At 38.7% G+C, this 26804-nt stretch overlaps 1 protein-coding gene across 1 annotated transcript; it reads left to right on the top strand.

Moving 5' to 3' along the window:
- The first annotated feature begins 9619 nt into the window (after positions 1–9619).
- On the top strand, positions 9620–17518 carry HTATSF1 (HIV-1 Tat specific factor 1). The gene is made up of 9 exons (XM_009881791.1): positions 9620–9628; positions 10377–10581; positions 10901–10948; positions 12121–12275; positions 13319–13482; positions 15118–15217; positions 15730–15819; positions 16318–16455; positions 16844–17518. The coding sequence occupies exons 1-9, from the start codon at positions 9620–9622 to the stop codon at positions 17123–17125; spliced, it is 1191 nt and encodes a 396-aa protein (XP_009880093.1). The 3' UTR covers positions 17126–17518.
- Positions 17519–26804: the final 9286 nt, after the last annotated feature.

Genomic DNA, 26804 nt, shown 5'->3' with positions numbered 1-26804 from the left:
CTCAGTTTTTTAAATATAAAATCAAGAAATTAAAATGTGTGGGAGAAGAAGCTGCAACAGCTGAACTTTCCAGCGTAAGCTCAAAGGGATTGTTCATGTTCCCAAGCACGAATACAGATCCCTAGCTGGAATTCCTGGACTGGGCAGGAAAGGAGTCAGCAGAGTTGGTGTGAGAATTGTCTGTGAGGATGGTTTTATTCTTTGTGACTTGTTGTTTGACTTGTAACTGAGAGCTCCCTCTGTCAAATACTTGCCTCTACAGCGAGGAAGCAATGCCACGTATCTTCACAACACCATCAAACAGGCAGATTTTTGATTTATTTATTTTCTTGTCCTGAATGTCAAAAAATGGTAAACACATCCGAAAGCATGCTAAAATGAAAGAAAACTAAGGTCTGTAGTACAGTGCAGTAAAAAAGAAAAAGCATTATGGGCCAGATCCACACTAGCCTGTGCTCCGCCAGTGACTTTGAAAATTCTGGGTAAGAGCTGACTGCCGTGTAAAGGGATGCCTTTCACAGTCCCTAAGGAAGCCAAGAGAACCAGCAGTGATCATCTCTCTTAAAAAGCTGTAATCATCTTCAACCACATTTGTAAATTTCTTTGCGATCTATGAGCAAAAAATCTCAAGAGTGCTGAGTTCTTTATTGTTATAATGATTTAACATCAAGAAATCGGGGTGGATCTGTATTAGAGTGCTACTTTGGATTCACAGTGCACCTTCCAAGCGAACTGCTCAAACACCCCCTCCTGCCTTACTTTGCTCTATCTCCCAGAGTGGTCTTGAGTGCACAGCCTGGTCTTCTCTCAGATGAAACTGCGCATCCAGTCCATGGAACCAGGCTAGAGTGAGTTTAAAGTAAAGCCCCCAAAAGTGTACGGTGGGGGGGTCAGACTAATCATTTCCCTCCACAGATCCACTCCTGCTGTAGTGTATGTGGTCTTATCTAAGTGGTCTGCATATTTTCAACTATGCTTGGAGAGCTGGATTTCTCTATTGTACTAATTTTCTGTTCTTCGAGTTATTCAAGTAATATCCCTTTTCAATATTAGGATGCACTGTCTTTATGCCATAGGCCTCCTAATCTCAAATGCACTGATTGTATGACTCTGGATGCAGAGGGAAGTCAGGGACAGCCCATCACAGGCAGCCTGTGCATCCCTAAAAACCTCAGCAGCACTGCTGGCAGGGACTCTCTTCCCATCAGGAAATACAGGAAGCAAGTCTGCCTACCCCACGTTACGTAAATCTCGAATGACACTTATTTTTATGAAGCTTGTGTACCCTGAACCAATATTGTGTTCTGTGGGAGTTGGTGATAGAAAACACAATAGATATTCCATTGCTTAAACTAAAGGACTTCTATCTCAAAAATGAATTTGTGCGTTAAAGTATAGAAGAGAGGTTGCAACATACGAATTAAACAAAACAGTGCTGTCAGTCACAGAAATTTCAATTTTAACTAACCCTTGAAGACACAACACCCCTCAGCTGCACAGAGCCCCTAACAACACATGGCTGGAAATCCATCCATCCACGCACCATTATTTGACTTCATTATAAGATGAGAAAATCTATTTGCAGTCTCTCTCTGTTGACTGCCCTAATCAGAACAATAAAACCCTATATAATCAGAACTATAAATCCCAAGGGCATTGGAATACAACCTCTGTCATCGTCTTAAACCAGTTTAATGATAGCTCATTTTAATCCCATCAAGCCTGGCCTTATTTTACTGCACTCTTCATGTTACATGCTGCAAGGCTATAAACACTATTTTTCAAATGGATTCTCCCTTTTATCGTACCATTTGTAGACCACGATGGAATGACTGAAATGAATGGAAATATAACAGCACAGAAATACAATTTACAGCAAACCAGACTCCAGAGATCTTATTTTACTCTCTTTGTCTTAATATAACATATTGCCTGGTAGTGAGCTATGTACAAACACAACAAACATATTGCACTGATATTTTCCCCTACTTTTTTTCTTCAGTAGAGCTGCAGCATGACATTGAAATAGGTAAATAAGCCTACAGACTTACAGGCCTACTTTTATCTTCCTGCATCTTACTACAGGGAATTCTGAAATCAATGAACATTACGGTTCCTTACATCATTCTTTATTATAGGTTATTAAAGCCTTTGGAATACAAATCTGCCACATTTCTGGACTTCACAATTTTTCTCTGTTGGAGACCAAATTTCCCACTGCAAAATCCTTTGCCTACACCTCACAGTATCCCTTAAAAACTACAGTTTCCTAACGCACCATTTTCCTTGCTTTGCATGCAGCTACTTTTCGCTTGTGTAACTACTCCTCTAACTGGATGGTCTATCTATTGCTAATATACTCTGTTACAAAATTGGTATTTTTGCTATATGCTGTACATGTTTTGTTTAAAGACTGGCAATATTTCAAGCCATAATTTAACCATTCTGTGTACTTTATGCTTTTATAATTCTGTACTTTCAAATCTTCATGACATGTTGTATTGGAGTGATATATTGGTCAATGTTTATTTTTATCTAAACAATCCAATATTATTCATTTCACCTATTCCCCCAATATAATTATCCATAAAATGCCTCCACATTACCATAACTGGATTTAGGGGGAAAAGGTGGTTTCCTTTGCAATCTTTTCTCAGTGTTTCCAAAACCAGTTTTTTCACCTCTAGGTAATACAAGTGTAATTCTGTAAGAGCATAAGGGAATAATGTCTATTTACAGAAACACTGAGTGTTACTTAGCAAAGAACAGGCATGAGGAATTAGGGTTTTACTATTTATATCCACAATGAAAGAATAGGTAGAAAAATGCCAGAAAATACTGAAATACAAGACTCCATCAAAGGTCTTGTTCATGGGGAGTCTTATTAAGTAAATACAATTTCTAGGATGTACCTTTTTTATAGGTTGTTTTGTGAATGAGATGTACACATTAACAGCTTTAATACATACAAATGTAACAATTAAAGTTCGCGTTAGCAACAGGTTTAGCATCAATACTCTAATTTGTGCTGTCAGTATGAGATGCTGGTGTAGTTGAAGAAGAAAAAGCCACAAAAAATGAACAAAGCCATGTCAAAGCGTGGATATAATCTAACAGACTGCATCTCCAGCAAATGGCACAGAATATTAGTCAGTTATGAAATTATAGCCATTTAAAAGCTCATCCTCCTGTTTTCATAGAAAGTATTGGTTTATTGTAGGTAGTTAAATATGGGCTGATGCTGACTCTCGTGTTTCTGCTAAGAATATCACAATTAAAGAATAAGCTAAAGCTGCACACAGCTATACCACTTACACATTTCAACCAGTGCTACTTATAATTACGAAAAAAAAATAAATACAGGCTCTAATCAGCATTTAGTTCTGGTCTCTGCCATAGATAGACGATCCCCTCAGTGCAAGGTGAACTGTTGTGGAATTCCCTTTGTCAGCATAGCAAATGGTAGTGAAATTTTAGCACAACTGGATCTGGTCCTGTCATTTTTTGCACTGTGAAGACTCCTCTTCACTCTCACTAATCTGTATAACAGCTACAGGGTCCAGCCCCATGGAAAGCACAAAAAGGAGTAACCTCTCTGTACTTAATCACTAGTTACTGCCTCCTTGATTTAAAATAACAAAGCATCTTAAGAAAAGAGCGTTAACTCTTTACCTAAGTGAGTATCAGCTAGTGAATTGCTGGTTCCCCTCTAATAGATAGCAAAACACCATGAAAACCAAGATTTCGGTACTTATGGTAGGTGATATCTCTAGACCAACAATCAGCTCTGATGAAGCAAAATTGTCTTTTATCACACAGGAGAGTCAGATACAACATACAAAATCATCATGCTAATGCCTCCTTTTAATATTTACTTTGAGACATTTTGTCAGGATTTAAAACGCCATTTCTTGACAGCTTATACTGACCTGAGCTGTGTAATACTCGAGCTCTTCGCACCATCCCCAGAACATGCAGCTTGTTGCAGCAGTGCTTGCGCAGCCCTGAATTACAGCATTTCAAGGATGTCATTGAGGAAAGCTGTCTTGACCCCAAAAAACGAAGAGTTTTTTCAGTAGAATCAGCTTCCTGAGCTGGCTCACTGTGCTGTCTTTACTGAAAAGAAAGAGAACAGATGGCAGTGACACAGCTGCCGTCACACATGCTGTTATCTGCAGAAAGTGTGAGGGAATTTGAGGTAGTTTGTCCTCATAGCTACATTAAAGTATGCAGATCAGATTTACCAGGCACTAACCCTGCTGCACACAAGCATGAGCTCAATTCCATGGGACTGAGATTAAATTTGGCTCTCCTACTCCCCAGGACAGTGCTCCAATGACTAGCTGGAGGCAGATCTGCACATTAGGGGAATCTGCACACTGCGGACACAGACCTCACTACATTTACTCAGGTTATGAATGTAAAAAAATGCCAAAATCAAGTAAGCAATTTAAGACTTAAATTGTATCGCTTTTACAGTGTTTAAGGCTATGATTATCTTATGTCCAAACATATATCCAATTCCAATATTTATAGGTAAGCACAGTTTATGTTAAGACTCTCATGCTCCAAAATCCAATACCTCTTTGAGACCTAATACAAATGTCTATTAAGCTGTCAGTTTATAAGTGATGACAAAACAATCTTTGGACAACTATCATAATAGCCCTGCCAAGAGAAAATTCTTGAAGTATGAAGATGCCATTAACTAGGCTGGATGTTCTTTGCGTAACAGCCAAAGGTTACTAGAAGTCTATATTTATATCCTTAGCAATTTCATCTGGTGGCCTGTTGACCAGCCAGTTAGCTCGTGTCGCTCTCTCCCTACAGAGCTTCACAAGCACAGGATTGTGTCTTTGATTTTATTATCATTCCAGTCTGTATGACAGTAAAGATATATTTGTTCCTGGAATACTCATTTCCAGAAAATGTCTGTACTGAATATTATTTTCATTGTTGAGTGGAAAGATTGCTTTGCCGCTGGCAACCAGCCACTGCCAGCCTTGGTGGGACTGTTCAGCTAAATTTTCATTTAAAACACGTGCACTGTTTTATAGCTCTGGGTTAAATTTTGCAAAACAAAACCTAAACAGTGTGCTGCTTTATTCTCTAAATAAAAATTAATACTTTTAAATACATACTTCAGCAATTAAATTTGCTTTTGATGTAAAGCTATTTGGGTTACACACTGAAATCCACTAGATGGCACTGAATGAAGGTGTTTTAAAAGAACTGATTTGCACAAGAAAATTTTATTTAAAATATTTAAGTATTCACTGATAGAGTACTACACTGATTAATAGCTAATTGCAGGCTCCATTAATGCAAACCAATTCAAAATTTTGAAGACAAGCCTCATCCCTTGCGTTGTACCAACCCTTTCGGAAGGGAGTGTAACAGCCACAGTTGGACACCCTCAGCCCGTCACACCCCTGTCCTGGGGAAAGCAGGTACTTGCGCCACCCAGGCAGACACAAGCAGCAGCTCCTCCTCCCCAGGAGGCTTAATTGGTCAAACCATTGGCAGGAGCAACACATGCTAAGGGAAGAACAAGAACCCATGTGATTTTTTTACATTTAGCATGCCATTTAAGTGTTATCTACCTCTTTTTGGTTTTGTCTTTGCCTCTAGTAGGATATGAAAACACTTTCATTCTCAGTGACAGACGATGGCCCGATAGCTGCAGAGCACCTCAATCAACAGCAGCAACTTGACTGCTCGTTGTTGTCCAAGGCACAACAGGGAAAAGTATTGCAAGAGGATGCACTTTCAGTGCTTCATGCCCCTTAGCAAGCTTTTATTTTATCACTAAGTAAAACTTCCAGAGTTTCCGCACAAGGCTCGTTTAGGCAGGGCTCCCCACCCACGGCAGGCCCAGAAGGGTTTCCAGGCCCAGAAGGGTTTCCAGGCCCAGAAGGGTTTCCAGGCCCAAAAAGACTTCCAGGCCCAGACGGGTTTCCAGGCCCAGTGCCTCATGCCAAGGCGCTGCCTGCGGTGAAGCAGAGCTGCAGCCTGAGGGAAAGGAGCCAGGCCGACCCAGAGCAGCGAGGAGCCCGACTGACGCTGCGCCATCACTGCAGGCCTCGGCCCGCCCAGAGGCGGGAAAGCAAGCCCCGCCCCCTGCCGCGCGCCCCAAGGTCCCTCCCTCCCCATTGGCTCCACCGCCCTCACGTGATCAGTCAGCCCGCGGCTCAGTGGCTGCGGCTCCGGGAGGGGGGGGGGGGGGGGGGGGGGTGTAATTTGATATGTTAAAGCATTCCAACAATGGCCAAGATGTTCCAGCTTTCCTATCTGCTTGTTATTCCCCTGATCTTCTAATGCTGAAACCTAGCACTGCTTAACTAAACCTTTCCGCCGTTCTGCATAGCCTATATGAATCAGCTGAACTCCAATTGTCTATTCTGCAGCCAACCCTTGAGAATAACGCGTCCAAAAGCTATTAAGAGTAAAAATGAGTGACTTTGGGAGAAACGTCAGAAATACACATTTGCTTACTTAAACCACGAACACAGGTACAGGCTGATCACACTGCTGGACAACACTGGAAACGTGTTCAGAAACTGAAGAGCCTAATCTGTGGGGAAACGACAAGTCTGCATATTCCTCCTCTTCCCATCTCGCCCCCTCCCCGGTGTGAGGAGCGGCCTCCTCGCCCAGGCTGCGGCCCGCTCTGGCGGGGCCTCTCTGCTCTTTCCCCGCGGCACGCCGAAGTTTCCCCGAGGAAGGGTGAGGACGAAGAACAGTTGCTGTCGGGTCTCTTCGGCGCGGGGGTGTCTCGCTTGGATTCGGCCACATAGATGTCTGCTGCGAAGTCTCTGTAGCACGGAGAGACTCTGTTTTTACAGGCAGCACCACGGCGGCTGGCGTCGTCTCCCTCTGTAACCTAACCGGCTGCTTTCTGGTCTTTTGTTGCGAAGAGCTTTTCTCCTGGGCTGTGAATCCGTAGAATTGCTCGGGCCTGGCATGAAGTCACAGTTATATTTGTGGATGTTGACGAATCGGTACTGCTTTTGACATGTTTAGGTTTCTTCATCGCAGTAGCTGTGTTGATCTTTGTCTTTCTGTTGGCAGTGAAGAAGTGAGCTAGTCTGTTAAGAGGCCTAGGTGAAAATGGACTGGTATAGCTCTTTTCTATTATTATTTCAAAATGACACATGTGTAAAGATGCCTTGTTCCTTTTCCTTAGATCTTGGAAATGCACTTGAAAATTAAGTGTATTTGGCTTACAGGCGTTCTACAGGGTGGAAACGTTACGGTTTTTCATCCGTTTTGGTTTATTTTTATTAAATATTTTAAGTATAAAAAGTGAACTTGCTGTAATAACGTGGTTCTTCAAGGTGAGGAGGAAGATAAATCTAATATGTTGAGCCAATCTACTGATCTGCGAATGAAATAGTAGTTTTGTTACTATATAACAATGAATGAGTGCAATTACTTAGTTTACAAATGTTAAGACATTTTATAGCATGTACTTCATAAATGTAATGTGCCAGTTCTTATTTGTGGCTCTGAATTCATTAAAATTTAGAGAATCCGAGTGAGAATGAAGCCTGTAGTGCCAAGTTTATATGTGTGTAAACCTAGTAAGGTGTGCGTGTAGCAGATGGTTTACGGGGGGGTAAAAACATATGTAAAATCCAAAGTCGTAACGTGGAGCAGTGGAGAACTGAGTAGCCCCAGCTCCCTATTGAGTGCTATATCCAGTAAGTACAGTAACTTTTAAAAGGGTTCGTTCGTTCTTCTTATTTTTTTATTTCTCTCTTTTTCTCAGGAACATTGGTCTTTCCTAAATGCCTTTCTTATCTCAAATTTCCGCCTTGGAAAGGAGATGACCTTAAGAGTTGGACAGATTATATAGGAACAACAAAGTTCATTAGTAAATATGATGTGTGGTAGAAATTGGTAAAGAATCATTGTGAAGCTCTATGTGTTATAGATAGGTTACTGAGGTAGATATCATAGTATCTCAGGTTACTTTGTTTTGCTGATGATTATTCAATAGAGTGTTTTATCAAAATAGATTTAAGAGACTGCAGGAGCCAAAAGTTGTGGTTCTTCTTTTAGTCCATGAACACTAATAAAATTCCTTATCTCTGTTCTATGGCAAAAGATTAAAACATTCTGACTGACCTAAGTAATCATAGTCTACAGCCTAGTGTTGCGCTGCTACGCTACTTTGGGAATAGAGTAGCTGCTGAACTTCTAAAGCATTTTTCAAAGCAGTGCAAAAAGTTAATGACATTACCTGTCAACATTCCTCAGAAAAATTTGGAGAAGCCAAGTATTTAATAAAATTAATTGCAACTTTCTATATGATTTAATGATTTTTCTTCAGTGGTACTATATTGATGAATACCAACTTTTTATAGTCCTTCACAGACATAGGAAAAAAATCACATGTTGAATTCATCTGCCTTCCTTCATCACTTGCTATGAAAAAACAGACATTGGATGTCTTCTGTAAGTGTAGGGTATCTGTTCCTTCATTTGGTTAATCTATTCCTTTCCATTTCAGTGTGCCCACTAGTTAATTACATGCTAGCATGTCCTGTAGTATTGTATTTCTCTTCCTATAAACTTAATTGCCCCAAATTGTACAACTCTGTGGGTATGGAGGTAGAACTGATCTCTTTCTGTGATGTTCTCCGCCAGAACTGGATTGAAGCCCCAAGTAAAAAATTCTGTGAGTGCTTGTTTTCCATGCAGGCATGATGTGACTTAAGTTCCAATAAAAGCCTTTATACTTGTATACATTCCTTTATGCTTGCAAAAATGCATTTTAAAATGAAGTAATTGTAATAGTACATATGGTAGGACGATGGCATATTATGGGGAAAAAAAAAGTCTTTGTTATTGACTGGCAGAATTTGCTAAGAATAAATTTACCTTTACATGAGAATGTATTTCCCCCTGAAGTTGAAAAATAATACTGCTGTAGGAAGGTGGCTAGTTGTTACAGGTTTAATCACTAGTTTGTCAGTAAGTTCTGTGATGAAAATGAATAATGTTTTTCACCAGAAAGTTTAAAAGCTTAATTCTCTGGATTTCATCAACTGAGAAACTAAGGGTTTGCTAAGATTTCTAGTGTCAAATATGATGGACCTTATTAGAACACGTATTCTGTTCTTCACTAGATGTGCTTGTATTCTTCCTTTCTCTTGACGCTGTGTTATGTCTGTGAGAGCAACCACTTACATTCCTGATCAAGGTGTGTTGCAAATCTTGTTTAGCATAGGAGCTATTTCATGCTAAACTTTTAAGTTATATAGGGCTCCACAGCATCTTGCGCTACTCATGACAAGCCTGTTGCTGTCAATTTGGCATTTTTGATTTGTCATAATAAAAGCTTAGAGTTGAAACATCAAGCTTCAAATCACTACAGAAGGTATGAGATTGCATTGTCATCATTGACACTACTGTGTATTTTGCTGCTCTCTTACAATAGCTTAATAACCTTAAGTTTTATTCCCTTTTGAATAAACATGAAGCAAGTGTAGCATGGGTCAGAGTCAGATAAAATTTTCAAAGGTTAAGGCTCAGCTTCTGGCATAAATCATTTCAGAGTGCGTAACTTCAGAAAGTATTTCACAGTGCAGTGATGCTAGCAAAATCAGTTGTGATGCACATTGTAAGCATTCAATAACATGCATGTGTAGCATGTCTTTGCATGTTATTGCTGGTGGCTAGTATTAAAATTTTCCTGGCTGGAAATGCTGGGTGTAATTTGTAGGGTGGTTTTGTTTTGGTGTCTAAAAGATAGACATTAGCCAATCTTATATTTTATCCTAATATAATATCTAGAAAAGAGCAAGCTAATTATTTATCTATTAGTAGGATATAAAGTAGAGTATACAGACTTATAAACAGTGTGTTAAGCTACTTCTCTGTCTAAGTGCAATATTTACTGTCTGTCAACACAAGCATATGTCATCTCTGAAAACGTTTCTATGAAAAGGCAGATGCCTACAAATGTCAGTCGTTCATCATCTGTGGATAAGTTGTTGGCTTACCTTCAGTGTCACTTTATCTCTTCAATATAGTCAGGAGTGCTTCGTTTCTGTCCTTTGGGCAAATCCAATTTATGTTGAAAGCAGAAAGCTTTGCTTGTAAAAAGGCAGAACTTGTGAAATATTAAAAATCTTCATGTGCTGTATGGAATTAGCATGTTAGTCCAGTTCAGGTAACGCCTGAACTGATTGTTTTTGCTGTGCATATGGCTTTACAAAGATGATTTAAAAGCAGTTTTAAAATACTGTTATTTTCTGTGTTGCTGGAGTAGAAAATGGCCATCATCAATGCACTAACATTAAAACACTTACAAAGCTGAGTTTGTAGTTCTTTGAAATTTTGGATTCATTTTCCTAATTTCTTTTCAGATAACAGAAGATTTCCTGGCAACGTATCACGCCAACTATGGCTTCCATGCAGATGATACAGACAGTTCGTCTGCTTCTGGCACAGCAGCTGAAAGTAAGCAACCAGTAGGTTCTAAGACATCGGGCACACAACCATCAGCAAATGAGAAGAGACCACAACAAGCAGATCCAAAACAAAAAGCAGAAAAACGGAAGCTTGAGCCAGGTAAGTGACAAAGGGTTTCCCTCTGTGTAGACTGCAACCTGTATAGTACTGGGTGGAAACTGGCAATTGTTCAGTGTTATCGTGTACAGCAAAGATACAGGTGGTTCTGAAGATTTCCACAATGATTTTAAAATTGTATGGTACTTCATAGGTATCTTCCTAAGTCCGTGTACAAGGGGGGGAAAAGGCAAATTAAGGTGTGTTCAGAGCTTGTCCTGTGGGCAAGCAAAAATTCTTAGAGATCTGATGGAATATGAGCATTAGTGTATGCTCCCATGTTTAATATATTGGCATAACTGAATTAAAATTGTGGTTTTAGGATGGTTTCATGTTGAAGAAGACAGAAACACGAATGTTTATGTGACTGGTAAGTAATAGCATTTATTTATCCACTTTGAGCTAAAGATGGTAAAAGAGACTCCTATATGTGTTGCTGACTTCTAATATTACCTATTCGGTCAGCTGCTTGCAAGCTACTTAACGTCAGTTCCTGACTGCATAATGTCTTTGTGACCTTTACATTACAGATGCGGGAAAGTAACATAAGGGACATATTCCATGCTTTTATGTCTTAAACGTGATATTCTGTGAGCTGCGTCAGCCAAGTCACTACTGATTTCTTTTTGGGTTACAGCCAAGAAAAACAATCTTTGCGAACTCCTAAGGACTAGGATAATGAGAATGAGTTATAATAAGATTGCATTGACTATACATATAATTTAATGTTTTAATCTTTTATTTTTCTTTGATTTTATAAAAACATAATTATTATTAGATAAGAACAACGAAACTGTAAGTACAAAAAAGCTAGAAATGGAATGAGCAAGTAACAGGGAAGCTCAAATGAAACTCTGTGCATTTATTATGGAATTTCTCTAGCTGTTTCAGATGTTGGGGTGCTATATTTAGGTGCATACGCAGAGGTTCTGAGCAGTCACACAAATGCACACACTTGAATTCACAGAAATATTCATCCAGGCCAGACCAGCTTGGAACATTCATTAAATTTTCTCCTCCTTTTTTTTTTTTTTTCTTGTCCTCAGTTCAGAGTTCAGACTTTAAAAACTCCATACACTATCAGTTGCTTTTTTTGTTGAATTTGTGGGTGGAGAAAATAGTTGTCTGTTTATAGGTTGCTTGTATGTTGGGTTTTTTTTGTTTCCGATCCCTAGAGTGCAGTGGAACTGAAAACTCAGGCAGGATAGTTACGTTTCTATAGGCCATTGTGTCCACTGCAGTGTCAGTGTCATGTATAGCACAAAAGCTCTATGTCTGTGTATTAGGAAGCACAAAGATTTTGCTGTATGTTGCACCTATTAAAAAGTAAAAGGATTTTCAAAGTACTGGTATGAAGTAATCTTTAAAAGGTAATATCAAAAATATTGGTTCCGAGGGCAGTGGTTTCTTATTGTGCATGTAAAATTTCATCCTTAAGTTTGATACCATTAATTTAAAGAAACACTGTGGGGTTTTTGTTCTAATGTGGTATTAAAAGAAAATTGAACATACTCAAGCCTTCTGTTTTAATTTATTTTGCAGGTTTACCTCCAGACATTACTAAAGATGAATTTATACAAGTCATGTCAAAATGTGGTATCATTATGCGAGATCCTCAAACAGAAGAACACAAAATCAAACTTTACAAAGATAAGGAAGGAAATCTTAAAGGAGATGGCCTCTGTTGCTATCTAAAGGTCAGTGGTGCGCTGAAATGTCAATTTTCTTCCCACTGAAGATACCTGTGGCCACTGTTTCAGAATCAGATTCAGAAGATCCTTGAAATATCTAAAGCATAACTTAAAATTGAGGTGTCTGTTTTATTCCAGAACTTACCTACTTGTGTACCTCATTTGTTTCCTCTTAGCTACTCCCATCCTCCACCTGAAAATATCCGTAATATCTGCTGAACATGTGTCTGCATGTTCCTGTCTTGGGTGCCAGTAATCACGGGGTGAAATGGGTGACCTCTTCACTTCTTACTTTGGAAGTATGCCACTGTGTGGCCAAGACTACAAAAATAATGAGACAGGAGGGAGTGTACGGTAGTCCTGCATTTACAGCTTTTAGTGGAGAACTGGTTAGGTTCAGAACTGTTCTTGCAGTCTGTATGAACCTGTAGAAGTTTGCGCTGCAATACTGTTTCTTTCATGTGTCTCGCTTGTGAATTATTTGGAAAGTTAGTGCTTGCAAGCGCTTGCGATCTGCTTTAATTCTGCAAGAAACACCAGGCAGTACTAAATCGACTTCCTTGTAGTTTATGCTAGTTTTGTAATTTTAGTAGTTAGGGCTGTTTAGTGCACAGGTATAAAGACAGCCTGCACTCTAAAGGACTTTTAGGAAAACATTAAAAATGGCTTAAGAGCCTCAACATCTGCTGTTCTTGGAAAAGTGATACAAGCTTTATAGAAAATCAGCCCCCTGAATGTTTTTTTTTTATTCTTGCTTTTAAGTTCATCAGCTTGTTTGACCACTGCAGATTAGTTTTTATGAAATAATGAATGAAATGTATGCAGATGCTTTTGGGAGCATTAATCTGCTATAACTGATGAAAAAATACTGGGTTTTTATCAAGAAAGCATTGCCAACTGTGTGTCAAGAGGCTTGGAGGAGATGTAGCATTATAGTTTTCAGTGACAGGGAACTGATGCTTAGCACAATATTCTTAATTAAATGTTATTGGAATAATTTGACTGTGCCTTGTGCTTTAAAGCTTGTGTTCTGTTTTATCTTCAAATAGAGAGAATCAGTTCAACTTGCATTGAGACTTCTGGATGAGGCAGAAATTAGAGGCTATAAATTGCATGTTGAAGTTGCAAAGTTTCAACTGAAGGGGGAGTATGATGCAAGCAAAAAGAAGAAGAAATGTAAAGACTACAAGAAGAAGTTGTCTCAACAGCAGAAGTTGGTATTTTTTATTTCAGTAAAATACTGCTTGAATTTTAAGTGCTATTAGTAAAGTGCTGCTTTCAAATGCAATGCTATGAGTTATGCAAAAATTGAAGTCTTATCTGATAGTGAAATAGCTTAACTGTCACACATTTAGAGGGGAGGAACTCCTGAATTAAATGTTGACATGAATTTTGTAATTGACATATTAAAATAATGCAAAGGGAACCAACCAACGTCCTTTCAGTTATAGAAGAAAATATAGCACCTCTGGGGAGTTAAAAGACTTTTTTTTTTTTTTTTTTTCCTCATTGTGCAAAGTCCTGTCACCATATCTAGGCTTTTTTAAGGTAATAATGCTCTGGCTGTCCACATACTATTTGTACTGTACTTTACTCATTGCAAAGAGCAAGAGATGCTGGGTTCTATAGGAGCAAATACTAAAACAGCTCTGTAGATTCCCCCAGACCTCTCTCTCTGGTATAAGATATTCTGTTTCTTAAATTGTACCTAGATTCCTTGCTTTTGTCACTTAAAAACTGTTTTTCTGCCTTTCGGAATCAAGAAGATGCGGATTAATGAAGGAAAAAGTTTAAGTATATTGGACTCTTAATACTTTAATGAAAGCATTCCACTAAACATTTTAAATGGTAATGCTAAAAAGTATGTTGCTGTAGTTAAAGAGAACAAAGGCTACTTGACATCCTATCAATTAAAAATAAAAGCAGCTTGAAACGTATCTGCCTCAGAGATACGTTAACAATTCTTGCTATAAGAAGTCTACAGTGTGGAGAGAAGTATGAAAATAACGAACTTGCATTTGACAGCAATTTGTGTGAATAAACTGACTTCAGTTGGTGTTCCTTTTGAGTTGAAGAGCATCACTTAATTGCTACTACCTTCATTGGAAATCCAAGTTTTCTTCAGCTGAAGTAGCTGATACAAGAAGGAACTTAAACAAGATATTTTTTTTTCCCCAGTACAAGATTTTGAGATTTAGAATTGTAAGTGAATGTCTCCTTTTTTGTAATAGCATATGAACTTGGCGTTTTTACCAGAAGTCACTTTTTTTTTTTTGTGAGAAGGCAAAGTCATAGAACAGATGCCCTGAGTTACATTGCTAGTTTGTGGCAGTAGCTCTGTATGCTGCAGAACAAAATACATTTTGCAGCAATGCCTCTGGAAGACTGAAGGTGTTCTTGAATGTTTGTTTAAATAAAAGCAGCTAAATTTTACCAAAGGGAATAGCGATCTCCTTTTTATCAAAGTAAGTTAGGAAAAAATGGTAAAATAGTCATTTTTATCATACTTGGCAGCAACTGGTTTGTGTTTCTGAGCTGATAATTAGGAAGGAAGTAAAACTTGAAGATTATTTTTTCAGTGTTTTAGAAAATGCTATGATTCTTAAGATAATTTATAGTGCCTCTGTGAGCATTTAAGTACCTTAAAACCTCAACTGCTTTGTAGAAGTGGTAAAACTGGATGATGATTGCATTTTTTAGAAGAGTAACTTAACTCTTTGTGTCATAGTACATGTTTTAGTTGATGTATTGCAAGAAATGCCAAATTAATGACTTTTTTTCAACAAATACTTGTAGAAACTGAAGAGAGCCGCAACAATATCTTCTTACTGTTGCTTCATTTCATTAGACAGCTGGATTGGAGGCCTGAGAAGAAAGATGGCGCAGCTCGAATGCGACATGAACGCATCGTTATTATCAGGAATATGTTTCACCCAAAGGATTTTGAGGTAGGAAGTTGCAGTTTGGTACTGTAGATTGTGCTGTTATCGTTAATGTTCTCTGACCTTTCTGCCATAAGAATTTTAGCAAAATTCTAGGCAGATGAGAACAAAGTTAAACTTACTCTTTAGGCAGGTTTTTTTTTTTCCTGTGCCAAGCATCTGTTCAAAATTCATTCATCTGTTTCCAAAAAACCAAGAAAACAAGACAAAGATGCATATTATTCAAATTGATCTTTTTCACTGTGTGTATCCTGACAATATTCCTTTTTTGGGGTAGAAAGAGGAGTAGACAGTAAATGTGTTAGAGTGGAGAAGCCATCACAAAAGCCTTATTAATAAGTAGCATTTATTAAATTCATATAAGGGCTGCCTGTCAACTCCCAAGGGGCTTTGAAAGTGCAGCATAACATTCAATTTCTGAACTTTTAATAGATAGGCAGGTGCGTTCCATTGGTGATTGAGCAAATATAAAGCCGAGAAGAAAGTGCTTCTCTTTAAACTGTGTGATTGCATTGCAGGAGGATCCCTTAGTGCTAAATGAGATCAGAGAAGATCTGCGGACAGAGTGTGAAAAGTTTGGTCAAGTAAAGAAGGTTCTCATATTTGATGTAGGTATCTTTTATGGGTTGTGTTGGCAGAATTGATGTAATGTGTAAATGTGCAAAACATTTAGGGCTCTTGAAATATGAGTGGAGCGTTTATTTGGTTTTGTGTATTTATATTATGGAAACTTGACCTAATCTTCCACTATTTTAAAATCAGCTGTTTTGGAAATTAATTTATAAGCGCCTATCTACTTCAGCCTATTTGAAGGCAAACTCTTAACTCTTCACAATAACTTCGATACATGTCACAAGTTTGAAAGTTTATAAATAGGTTTATTTATAGCTGAACTAGCTGAAACATTTGTTTCCTGTGTTCAAAAAGTCTGTTCCGTGTACCAATAGAACAAAATGTGTAAACTTGCAAACTGAGTTTTTCAAACATGATTGTGCGTGATCGGGGTGGAGCTATATCCTGATGGGTTTTTGTAAGACAGTCTAAAAGATCTTGGAATAAATACACTATTCGGAAAACTATTAAATGAAAGTTGTCTCTCCTTACAGCGACACCCTGATGGTGTGGCTTCCGTGTCGTTTAAAGAAGCAACAGAAGCTGATCTGTGCAAGCTAACTCTAAATGGAAGGTGGTTTGGTGGCCGTCAGCTCAGTGCTGAAACATGGGATGGTGTAACAGATTATCAGGTAGCCTTTCCTGGTCTTATTTCATCAAACGTTTCTTCCAAACTGAAAATCTGTTTTAATTTGAGAAATGCTTGGTGTTCCCATCCCTGTACCCTTCCCACCCGTGCCCCATCTTGCTTCTTGTCAAAAACTGCTAGGATGTCTCCAAAGTCATCCTTACTTATAGAATTTAGCAAAATTTTAAAGGACCTGTTTGATGTTAAAAACTGTGTGTTGGAGATGTCAACTTAGAGGATTCGTCACTGGATGTACGGATCGTTAGTTCACAGTCAACAGGGCTGATTGAAATATTGTGATGTTACCGCAATATGTTTGTGTTTTATCTGTGTAAATATTTGTTTTTACAAGTATGACTTTGTAATGATGTGTATAAACTTATCTTTAATAGGTGGAGGAGACTGCAAGAGAAAGGGAAGAAAGGCTCAAGGTGTGGGGATCATTTTTAGAGGATCCTGATGCAAAGGAGAAGCAACCTACATCTGATTCAGATGCTGCAACAAGCAGTGTTAAACTGCCTGAAGGCACACAACCTTCAAAAGTTAATGACACATCTAAGGATGTAAATGATGAAGCCCGTAAGAGGGAGAATAATGGTGAGGGCATTAATGAAGATGGTGCTCCATCTACAGACAGCAGCCTTGCAGGCAGTGATGCTGAAGCAGACACATAACATCTTTAATGCTTTTAGAAAGCATGGTTTTTAGGGTGATATTTGAGTTTATCCCTTTCTTCAGGGTGACTGCAGACAATGTTCATATGAATATATGCATATTAGAATGTCATCAACTGTGTGCTTTGAAGTTTTCATTAAAAGCAGTATTTAATGAGATTCTAAAAGTTTGTATTAATTGGCTGTTCAGGTAAAGTAACTCAAGTTGCCAAGAATGCAGTAAAACTCATCAGGCTTCTTTTGTTCTAACTATGCTTGTCAGTGTTCCATTATGTAAGTGTGAAATATGTTCCAACCCTTAAAGTTATGTAACTATGTGTAACTTAAGTAATGCAAAGCTATTACAAGATTTGTGGATTTTCCTGTGGATTTTCCTGTACCCCTTGGAACTCGGTATCTCATCCTTAAAAATGATTCTTGTCCTGAGTACTCTGGATCATTTTATGGAACAGATGCTGTGATACATAAAGGGTGAATGTGTTGGATCCGTTGCTATGCATTACGTAGCAAATGATAGGAGTGGTACCAAGTCACAAACTTACAGGAAGCGGAAAACAAACAAGGTTGCCATAGCCAGGATGAGGCGAACTGAGTGAAGATAGATTATTAAATCGCAGCATTCAGTAATTTTTATTTTTGTTTTCTTCCCGTGTTTAGATCTTCTCTTGATGCTTAGATCTTCTGTTGAGGCTGGAATTACGTCAAGGAGACTAGAAATGCATGAGCACACACATTCTAGGGCATAATGAAATAAGATTGACCTTAAACTCTCATGGTCTGTATGCAGTAGGCATGCAAAATAGGCTTTTGATTGATGTGTTGGCTTTGTTGAGTTTCTGCTTTAATATTAGAGTCAAGGTTTTTTATTTAACTTTGTTAGATGATGCGTGTGAGTTCTCTTCAACATTTTAGTTTAGCCTTACGTGCTTTTCGAAGTGGGGAGGATCTCCCACATTTCATAAAATTTAAAGGCTTTCGGCAACTTGAACTACAATTTGTTATGCAAAAGTCAGAATACTTCAAAATATGCTTTCAAATAATATTCTTTTATATGGAAAAAGCAAATGCTAGCCCTCTTAGAAATATTTCCAAAAGCAAGAATTTAGAAGACATTCTAACTTTAGATATCTTAATAAGCGGCAGGCTTTCAAAAACAACTTTGGGGAGTTGTTTTAGGCTCAGTCATTCTTAGTGCAGAATCCCATTATTTTGATACCTAAGGATAGAAGAATACATATTTAGGCACTAAGCAATTAAAATATTGGTGCTAAATTCATAGCATGCATTTCACATGGATGGTTACTAGTGCACATTTGTAAGGAGGATCTTTCTGAATTTTTTTAATTTATATTGGATTGCAAGAAACCATAAATGCTAATGCTTACGTTTCCATCCTAAACTGTTCAGAATACTCTGAAAATTGGTATTTTCAAACTTTGTGCTCTGAGATTACCAGAAAGATATTTTTTTTCCAGATCTCTATATGGTACTCTTAAGTTTGTTTTGTTGGTTTTTTTTTCAATATGTAATCGATATGTATGGGTAGCTATGCCAACCAGAGCATCTAAGTTAACACTTGCCACCGTGGTTATAAATGATGTCTTTTTGTGACAAAATATCTGGTCTTACAACAGAGATGATATTTGAATTCAGGGTTTAAAAGTCTGGGGACTCGTTATAAGCTGGCATGACAATTTTCCAATTTTGAGTTGCATTATGAAAAGAGCCGTAACTTGCCAGCTAAGAAAGACCATTTTCTCGTCTTTGCAAGTGTGCAAATTGTATGTTTCAGCAAAACAGGTGTTCAGGGAATCTGAAATACTGCCTGGTGTGTAGCTGCACGTAGGGGTGTATTCGCATTACATTTCTGGGTTGTGTTGGTTCTGCCTTAGTTATTGTTATTGGTAATAAGCACCACAGACCTTTGAGGGCTGAAGGTTTTGGCATATGAAGAGTGTAATTTAGTGTAGTGGGTATTGCTTTCAGTGCTCCTTCTTTTCTTCCAGCTTCTAGACTCCAGGCTTTAGGTCTGTTAGACTATTGTGATTTGTTAGCTTTTTTTTTTTTTTTTAAAGAGAGCCTAATCATATAACACTCTACATAGTTAAATCACGTGTTTTACAGTGGAATTGCAACCGATATAGGGAAACTGTTGACAAATGTATAAATATTGTACAGTTCTATGAAGCCTTATCATGGTATCAGATACAAAAAATAAGGTTAGTGTTAGTGTTTGAAAAAAGACTTTGAAAAATAAAGAATCATTATATGTGCAGTAACCTTCCTCTCTCCAGTCGATGTACAAATTTGATTGGCTTGCTTCAAAAGTCAAACATGATGTTAGTCTTTTCACCTTTTCCTCTAGACTTCACACTGAAGTAGAGCACCGACAAAGACTGAGACCAAATGCTTTACTGGCTTTCCTATTAACTAGGATTCTTAAGAAAATAAAAGCTGTTTTTCCATGCAAATATGTTGTTCTGAAGTGCGGCATTACACTCAAACTGGTATTTTCCTTTTGTCTACCTCTGTTATTCCCCACTAAAATGTAAAAATATATTTTTATAAACTATTCATTGAGTTATTGAGGCATTTAATAGTCTGTGGAGAGGTTAATGCAGCTGTGAATTTCTTTTCAGCAGATTTTCATTGAGATTGAATTCTTTTGATGTTTTCCTTTTTTAGATGATGCAAATTTTTATGAATTAATCTGAACATAAATTTTTCACAAAAGTTAGAATTACTATTTTGAAGTATGATGATGAAAATCTTGTAGTATAGAGCAGTAATGTGTAATACCAAATTTTAAGAAATCTGAGGCCGAACAAGCTGAGTTGCTTTTTAAACTTACATTTTTTTCTGACTGAGCAGCATAATAAACGAATTGGTAGGAAGTTAAAACGCCAATGCAATTTTCACTATATTCTCTAATTAAAAGTGCTTTCTAATGACTTGTCTTGCTTATTAGAAGTGACAAATTCAAACTTTTTGCTCAGTTTGTACTTTTTCTGAGGTGCCGTTCCAGTATACTGCGTGTTCCTTCATCCCTGGGCTTTTGGTGAGAGGTTCATTTTAAGAAAAGCTGTCTCCTTCCCTCCGTATGTTCTGAAAACAGTAACTAGCAGCAGGTTGAAACAATTTGTGGATAATCATTGTGGCTCAATTTTGAACTAGAGAAATAGCTGTTTCTACTAATTTGCACAGGGTAACAAAGTGGATGTGAAGCCACATATATAACAGCAGGGAAATATAACAGCATATATATAACAGAATATATATAACAGCATATAACAGCAGGGAAAGCTTTTGGAAAGAGTATTAACTTAACTGGTACTTCAGCATAATTCAGCATAGATAACCACTTTCTTAAGCATGCAATACAAAATCAGATGCTTAGCTTCAAGATATATTGGTAGTTCGCTTTACAATCAAATGCTATTCAGTGGTTTGCTGGCAAGGTAATTGTACGGAGTTCCATGCGTTCATCAGAGATGACATGGTTTGAGGAGCATGGCCAAGGTAGACATCTGGAAAGAAAAACCCCCAAAAGAGAAGGCACATAAGTTGTAGCAGGTTCTCGAATGTTCATGAACAGCTGTAAAGAGAGAATTAGTTTCATTTTGCATCAAAATGTTTATCTGTTTCTCCTGCTGACTTTTTTTAATTACTTTTTTTAATTGAATTTCAGTCCCTCGTACAACTTACATTTTGTATAAGGATTGCAATTCACTTAAAATCATTAGTATGTTAAATGCAGTGCATTTTGGCTAAAACATGTCCTAGACATTATTCAGTTAAGGTTAATCTATTTACAATTACAAATACTTAGCTTAAATCATTGAAGGAGACTTAAAGGTATTGGATGCTTCATAGAAACCCAAACTTGCCTTTAAATTTTCCAGTAAAATCGGTATCCATACCCTGAATTCTTGAGCTGTATAACCTAACCAAATTCTTTAAAATGACAAACACACCTATAGATTTTAATTGGATTTTAAATTCTTATTTTTATTTCTGAATTTGAGGAAACATACTGCAGTATGGTAAATGACTTATGTAAGTTGTGTACTTGTGTTGATTTAACTTGTGTGTATTTTAGTGCTCATTATACAAGGCTTGAAGTCTTACTGTCAGGATACTCTGAAAGTTCTGTAAAATATTTATAGAATTATGAAATCTTTTGCAGCAAATTGTTTTTTGCTCATTCTGTAATATGAAAGTATATTGTTAGATTAAACTTTTCAGTAAGTTGACTTGGAATTTTTCTGCCAGGTTATTTTCTTTCGATAAGATAAATTGATCATTTTCGTTTGTCCTTTAGAAAACCAACATTAAAAAAAAAAATACCATATTTGAATAATATCTAGACCTGTAACAGCATCTGAGAATCCCTTGATTTGTCTTCAATTTTGTTTCTTAAAGGGGTTGTGTTTTATACTACCTTTTTAATAAACAAACTCGTGAACAAACCAAGTCGTTTCTGATTAGTTTTGAGATAATGTATTTGTCTTACTTTTTTCCCCAGTAAAAGATACCAGAGCATTTGGTGCCCGGTGACTTCTGTTTATAAAGCGTATGTGTTAACAAGCCAGAGCTTTCCAACTGGAGTCCAGTGTACATATTGCCAGAACTGTAAGTGTTCCGTGGGACTCTTGGTGGGTTTTGTCTCGGACTTCATTCTGGCTCGGTGTGGTGATGGACCCTGCGTGAGGATGCAGGAGCAACGGAGCAGGAGCAACGGCTGCAGGCACTACAGTTAATTGAGATTGGAGGCGGGGGTTCTTTGTTAAGGACAAGCAGAATTTTCAATTTTTATTTTCAAAAATGGAGATTTTATTATTTTTTTTTTCCTTCAAAGCTTGACACTTGGAATGCTTAAAAAACATTGGAAATCAGTCGTTTCAATTCCTATACTACAAAAGAAACAGGGATGATAATCCCATTTTAACCCTAGAATTCTTTGAGGTGTTCACTGCAGAGCTTTAAACTGATGCCGGCAACCTTACGGGTGCTTTAACTGCCCAGCCTAAGAGGGCGTTCTTGAATGAGGTCTTGAAAAGCTTTAGCAGAAGAAATCTCTGCTATATGAAACAGTTTAAAAAAGGGTATCAGAGAATAAATGATTGAGGTGTTGAGGGCTCTTACCCTGCTGGTGGACTGGAATCCGGTCTGTCTCGCAGTGAAAATGTGTTTATGTGCAGAGTGTGTCAATAAAAGACTAAGCCCTGTGCTGGGAAATGTTACAGCCTGGTAGTTAAGTTGTTCTGGGAGATGGCAGAGGGTGGATTCATACGTATTTAGGCAGAGGGAATTGGATTGTGCTTTCTGGGTGAGTAAACAAACTCTTAAGCTACTGCCTAACAGATGTAATGTCACCAGTTTGGTGACTAGTCCACCGGTGTATTTTTCCAGCAGAGAATGGCAAATTTGACTGTGATTCAGTATTTCTGGAATGGCTGCAATTTGGTAATTTTGGTTAATTTACTACAAAAGAACCCCAAACTACCTGTTTCTTGCTACAGCCCTTACAGAACAAGAATGATATTTTTATTTTCTGAAGATTTCTGTAGTCATTTAAAGAGATCCAGCAAAGAAGAGAAAGAAAATTGGTTATCTGGTTTATCTGGGCTGGAGATAGGCGATCTTTTCCTTCCTGTAGATGTTTGTAGTCACCCACTTAGTACTGAAAATGCTATGATCTGACATAGGAGAGTCCTTTATTATCCTGGCCAAGTTTGGTTCTCTGCCGTAACTTGTTTATCATCTTACTCTAAACTCTTGCAAAGTCCAGACCCTGTTGTCTTTATTGTGTACACATTGTCATAAAAAAAACCCAAACAAAACAAAACAAAAAAACCCACCCAAAACAAAACGTACTTACAATCCTATTTTCCTCATTCCTGAAACCTCCTAACCTGGTTGACTTGTTGGAGTGCATTTCATGCATTCCTAGCAGATAGGCTGAAGGAAACGCCTAGTTCCCTGGCAGCTAGAGGCTAGAAAGCATGTAGGGAGTTCATGAACGTTGCTTGTCTCCTCCTGCAGTCGCTGCAGAGCGCACAGAGCCTGCCGGGGGGAAAGATCCCGAACTGCTGGACGCAGCATGACTGTCCCGCGTCTGGAAAATCTTACTGGTGTGACAGCGAGTTAAGGTAGGAGAATTCAGTGATAATTTCAGCCTGCCTTCACTGGCTTTCTCAAACCTTCCCTGATATGAAAGAGACTTGGTGAAAGAGAATGCCTGCTTGTTAAATAGTTGCTTAATACTTGGGAAGTGGAATTTATTTTTATTTTTTTTTTACTTATTTTTAAAACTAGTTTGTGCTACATGAACTAGAGAACAAAGGGTTTCCTGTCTGATGCTGCAGTGATGGGAAGTTAATACTGCTCGCAAGGGTGGGGAATGTGAAAAATGTATTGTCTCTTGTGGTGAGCAGTCCACAACCATGTCTCTTAAGCCCGTGTTCACCCTGCATCCATCCTTGTCCAACTGAAGGACAAATAACTCGGACAACTACTTGCACTATTTTGCCGTAATTAACCCATTCCGAGGGTGGCGTGAGGCGAGCTGAGACCTGAGCTGATCCTGAGCCCTTCTACTGTATTTTGACAACAGTTTGCGGCAGACACAAATCAGAAGGGTTTCTGCCTTTCTTTGCAGACTTCCTGCTGGAGGATGGAAGAATGGGAAGTTCAGGTAATGAAGACCACAGCGCTCCAAATCCAAGTCCTGACTCTCGGGACGTTAGATTCCTCGTGTGCGTGCGATCGCTGAGAGGACTGAGATGTAACCTAGCTTACATCCAGCCTTCTTACGACTACTTGTTGGAAAGCACAAGAGGTTTTTAAAGGAAATGAGGGGAAAAAACAGATAAATGACCATTCTCTCTTTTTAAAAAAAAAGAAAGAAACTGTATTATTTTTCTAGCATTGTAACTACTGTGGTCACAATTCACACGAGCGTTAACACACCAATAACCAGCGCTAAAGGAGCGTACAATTAATGTCACGAGCAAGTTAAGCATGTTAATAAAGCGGTGCAAAGACGCAACAGCTGGCTCGCCCTGAGCGAGGAACAGGAAAAATAGACCTCTGGGTCAGAGCTAATGCTTTCTAAATTGTACATTGATGTGTAGCGGTGGAGCAGTGTAGGAAGAGCTGACTTGCTGCTTGCTCTGGAGGTGGCCTGGTGGAGTCCTATCTTGGGCCACACGGTCGCCGAGGACTTCGCCGCGCTTCTCCTGCCTGGTTTGAATTATCCGTGGCAAGCGTTGGCCTCCAGCTAAGCAACCAGAAAGTTTCTTAACCTAAACAGTGGGTTGCTCGCTAAAACGAGAGTGGGGAGAAAATAGCATCTCTTCCTGTGCTTGAAGTTCTTTCAGTTGTTTGGCTGGGACATGCTGGTTCCTGCTGCCCTCAGCTGCCTTGGGACGGTGCCCGTAAATCGGGAAGAAGGGTTTTCAGTTTAAGTTGCTGCATTTGGAAAAGTTTGGTCAGTTTTAAAGTTCTGAAAGGTGGTCTTCGGAATCAGATGGCTGTTACATAGTATCTCCTTGCATTTCCTAGCTGGTGACCCATCTGGATGTGTCCCATCCCCACCGCTGTTTTCAGGTGGACCAGAGGCTGGAGCTGGGGAAAGGGTGGAAGAAGTGCAAAGCAATAGAAATCCTAGGATGAGGACTGAGGGACTCTTGAGTTTGAACATAAATTGGTAGTTGCTGACAGGGAAGTAGGGCTAGCCGAGCAAGGGATGGTGACGAGGGGGAGAACTGAACAGAGACTATGGGGGAGGTAGAGCTAACAAGCAAAACTAGGCGCAGATGATAAACATGGACAAGAAGTTTATAGACAAAGGCTTAAGATTAAAAAGAGGGATGGATCATGGCTGGTTAACCTTAATCCTCATATTTCTTAATGTCTGAATACTTGGCTTTGCAGCCTCAACAGTCTTTTCCTATGTAAGAACCAGGGACCATTTGGCGGCAGCCTTTGCAGATACTCCAGAGTACCCTTCGACACGCAGATGAGTGCAATGTTTATTAGGAAGCTTCTGAGGATTGGAGGGTTTATGATTAGAAAAGAAATCAGATAGATGTATCGGAATAGGTTAAGCAACACTGCGTATTGCAGGGGCAGTTGGATGGAAACACAAATCTGATGATTCATTAAGTTTTGCGTGATACAACTGGCTGTCGGCCAAAGGTTTCCCCGGTCTCTTGAGAAATAACAGCCTTCTTTTTGCTACCAAGGTAAATCAATTATGTTATGCGGTGTGATGAGCTGACAATGAGACTGGAAAATTGAATAGAACCAGCAGGCCCTTCTCGCTGCATTCATAGCCCGAGCATGGCTGAATATGATTTTGATTACAGCAGAACGTATGAGCTCTGGTTGTAGAACTGGCCCCCCTGCGGCCAGAAACTGCACAAATGCATAAAAACGACGCTTCTCCAGGGCAAGCAGTGACATTCCTTGTCCTGCTCTTACCATATCTGGCAGCAGAGATTTTTAAGGAGAACAAAAAAGAGTCTTACAGTTTTCTGTTGACTTCCTGCAAATTGTTTTAGAGTGATTCCTGCCTTAAATCCGTAACTTCTGGTTGAAACTACAGTGTGTGTTTTTGCAGTCTTGCTATCAAAGTTTTAAGCAACTGGCAGACCCACCGCCTTGCCAGGTAAGTTGTTTCAAACAAAAAAGGTTTTATGTTTGGTGGGTTGTTTTACTTGAATTTGCCATAATTTGAATTTCCAGTCATTTAATCTGAGTGTCTTTTTCTAACAGGTGAAGTAACTAATTACTCTGAGAAGTCTTTTCCTTGCGGAGGTCTGTGCTGACAGTGATCAAGGTACTTTGAACTTCACCTTATCTAAAGTTATTATTTCAAGTTCCAATGAGTATTTTTTCTCCTTTGATTTTTTTTTTTTTTTCCCTCCCCACTCTGTCAGTGTTTTTTTTGACTGAACGCAAAAACCAGAATTGGACAAAGCATTTTGATAAGTTCACCATGAACGTCGTGCAGGGCTAATGCCACCTCTGAATTATTTGCCCAAGTCCTTCAGTTCTTTCAGCACAGTTCCATCCTCGAGGCGTATTCGCACAGTGCTGGCTCCTGTGCCCGGGGTTATAAAGGTGGATGAGGGCAGAGCGAGAAATGCCAGCTGGTGAATAGATGTCCCCCTTTTATTTGTCAGTAGAGCCGATGCTGTGGCATTGACAGGTAACTCACACAAAGTCTCCGCATCTCTTTGAGCCATACGCTGCTTTAAAGATGCAATATCGCTTACTAATGATGTATAGTTATATCAGACTTAGAGTTCACCAGCAAAAGATACGGCTGTCGACGAGTTAAAGACAAACAGGACTCAGTTTGTCTGATTGGGAGAAGTGGACTGCCGTCACAATTCTGAAAAATGCAATGCATATGTATTGAAAGGTTTCTCGTTTTATATGTAAAGTATTTCATGTTAGAAGTATCTACTAAGGAGATCTGTAAAGAAAAGGTGCATGGGAGAAGCAGAAATACAGATAAAGGATCTAAGCTTAGTAGTAACAGTTCTTCTGGCCCTACCAGTTTCAGGAGGAAGATGTGCACAGCCAGCGGTGAGCCCTTTAAGTGGCATAGTGTTTCTTTGACCGGTCTGGTTTGGTTTTTTTTGGCAGGGGCTGTTAGTTACTGAAA

This window comes from Charadrius vociferus, unplaced genomic scaffold (assembly GCF_000708025.1).
Source record: "Charadrius vociferus isolate BGI_N301 unplaced genomic scaffold, ASM70802v2 scaffold472, whole genome shotgun sequence".
NCBI lineage: Eukaryota > Metazoa > Chordata > Aves > Charadriiformes > Charadriidae > Charadrius > Charadrius vociferus.
This window is presented reverse-complemented; position numbering and strand designations above follow the sequence as displayed.